The sequence below is a fragment of the Papaver somniferum genome, chromosome 5 (assembly GCF_003573695.1).
Source record: "Papaver somniferum cultivar HN1 chromosome 5, ASM357369v1, whole genome shotgun sequence".
Classification (NCBI taxonomy): domain Eukaryota; kingdom Viridiplantae; phylum Streptophyta; class Magnoliopsida; order Ranunculales; family Papaveraceae; genus Papaver; species Papaver somniferum.
This window is the reverse complement of record NC_039362.1, coordinates 206,813,864-206,816,596: the sequence shown is the minus strand read 5'-3', so window position 1 is coordinate 206,816,596 and position 2,733 is coordinate 206,813,864. Positions and strand designations below refer to the sequence as shown.

The following is a 2,733-nucleotide window of genomic DNA, read 5'->3' as shown; positions in this document are numbered from 1 at the left end:
AAGAAAAATCTGATACCGAGAACAAGTCACAGGAGGAAGGAAAGCATTCTAGATCAAGATATTCTTCTAGAGATGAGAAGAAACATAATGATCTCCGTGATACACATATTTCAGAAGGAGTCAAAAAAACAAATAGACAATGCGAAAGAGAAAACTATCAGTCTCACAGAAAGTTTGCTAACCATCAGTATAGCAGTAGTGAGGATGATGCTGAGGAATACTTAGAAAGAAATTGGTCTGGAAAAAGACGTATACGTCCAAATCAAAATTCTTATGGATCTCTTCCTGATTACAAACTAAGGGATGACATTCCTACTTTCAGTGGTAAGTTCAAAATCGAAGAACTACTAGATTGGTTTTATGAAGTTGAATCTTTTTTCGACTTTATGGATGTGCCAGAACGTATTCAAGTGAAACTAGTAGCTTACAAACTCAAGAGTGGAGCTGCTGCTTGGTGGTCTAAGGTTGGTGAAGATCGAAATAATTTTGGTAAACCACCAGTGAGATCATGGAGGAGAATGAAAGATCTCATAAGAGATAAGTTTTTGCCGAGAGGCTATAAACAACAACTTTTTATTAAGCTCCAAACTTGTCAACAAGGTGTAAGGTTAGTGGAAGAGTATGTCTCTGAGTTTTACAACTTAATAACACGTAATGAGCTTAAGGAAACTGAGGAGCAACTGGTAGCCAGATTTATCGAAGGTTTGAATCGAATAATTCAAGAAGGAATGACTCAATCAGTTTATACTATGGATGAAGAAATTCAACAAGCCATTAAGGTTGAACGACGTGTTCTTCGTTCTCCAAAATTTCCTCCTAGATAGAGTAATTCCAAATATCAAGGTAACTTCAAACCTTCTTCTTCATACAGTAATTACAGTGAGAACCCTTCTTATCAAGGTGAAAACACTAGTCGGCCACAATTTCAAGCTACCAATTTTACTAATTCTCCTACACCAAAAAATCCTTCACCCATTCTCCCTATTCCAGCTGAATACTAGACCGTACTGCCAACTCAAACTGTTACTTCTCTACCAAGTAATTCTTCAAATACCCGTTTCATAAGTAAAAACCAAACTTCTTTTCCACCTCCAGAAAAAAACTTGAATCCTTATGCTAAGTTCAGAGGAGAAAAATGCAACAAGTGTCAATTACCAAGTCATACTTTATCAGAATGTCGTAGAATTCATGGTTTGGCACAAGGCAGTCAAGAGGATTTACAAAAGTATAATGGTCTAGTTAACAATACTACAAGAGAGTCGGAAGAATCTGATGTAGATGAGGATATTGAAGCCGATGAAGTTGGTCAGATGTATGGAGATCATTACATTGGAGTGATTCGACCATTACTACTTTCTCAACCTTCTTATTCTCAGCGAAATAGTATTTTCAAGACTAAATGCTCACTTGGAGGAAAAGTAGTTGATATGATAATAGATAGTGGAAGTATGGATAACTACATTGCAGCTGATGTAGTCAAGAATTTGGGTTTACCAGTGACTCCACATCCTCAACCTTATTCTGTTGGTTGTTCTTCATCTCAAAATATAACACATCAGTGTCTTGTTAAGTTCTAGTTCATTGGTTATGAAGATGAAATTTTATGTGACGTGATCAATATGAATGCAGCACATTTACTTCTTGGAAGACCTTGGCAATACGACGTACGTGCTGTTCATAATTGTTTTGAGAATACATACACCTTTTTTAAGGATGTCAAGAAGAAAACTTTAGTTCCTTCTCAATCTACAGCTATTTATAGGGAGCATAGTGATGGCAAGACAAGCGCTCTAGTGGCAAGCTTGGTAAATCAGTTACAAGCACATTCTCTTAGTTCACATGAAGAGTCTAAGCATATGATAGTCATACCAGAAAAGGTGAAATCATTGATCAATCAGTTCATTGGTTTATTTCTAGATGAACTACCAAAATCTTTGCCTCCCTTAAGAGATTTACAACACCAGATAGATTTCATTCCAGGTGCATCTCTGCCTAATTATGCTCATTACAGATTAAGCCCAAAAGAGCATGAGATTTTGCAAGGACAAGTAAATGATTTATTGGAAAAAAAAAAGGTTTGATCGGGTAGAGTAAAAGCCCTTGTGCTAGTCCAGCATTTCTTGTTGACAAAAAAGATGGGGGATGGAGAATGTGTATTGATTGTCGAGCTCTCAACAAGATTATTTTTCCATATAGATTCCCAATTCCAAGACTTGATGATTTGATAGATATGCTTATTGGTTCTAAGGTATTTTCTAAAATTGATCTTAGAAGTGGTTACCACCAGATTTGTATACGCATTGGAGACGAGTGGAAAACAGCTTTTAAAACTCGAGAAGGATTATACGAGTGGTTGGTAATGCCATTTGGACTATCTAATTGTAAAATCCCCTTATCCTAAGATGTATACGTTTTAGTATAGTATCCTTAATTTTCGGTTTCCATAAAATTTCTTAGGATGAACGTGGATTTTTGGAGAAAGAAAAATCTCAAGAAAGTTTTGGAAAATTTTGACTAGAGAAAAAGGAAGGAAAAAGAAAAAAAAAAAAATGAAAGAAAGAAAGAAAGAAAGAAAGAAAGAAAGAAAAGAAAAGAAACGCATATATATAGGCTGTTTAGAAGATTAGGGTTTTATTTCCACTAAACCCTCTCGTTAAAAAACCTAGCTGCTGGAAGGAGATAATTGAAAGACGGAGGGAGATTATTTGAGGCGAAAGGGAGTTTCTGGACGGG

At 35.9% G+C, this 2,733-nt stretch overlaps 1 protein-coding gene across 1 annotated transcript; it reads left to right on the top strand.

The window, feature by feature from the left end:
- The first annotated feature begins 1,619 nt into the window (after positions 1-1,619).
- Positions 1,620-2,081, top strand: LOC113280637. Its single transcript, XM_026529238.1, has one exon. It carries the CDS (start codon positions 1,620-1,622, stop codon positions 2,079-2,081), a length of 462 nt encoding a protein of 153 aa, XP_026385023.1.
- The last annotated feature ends 652 nt before the right edge of the window (positions 2,082-2,733 follow it).

What these genes read in the sequence shown, in the direction of transcription:
- LOC113280637 (XM_026529238.1), top strand. Translation starts at nt 1,620, where the DNA reads ATGAATGCAGCACATTTACTTCTTGGAAGACCTTGGCAATACGACGTA.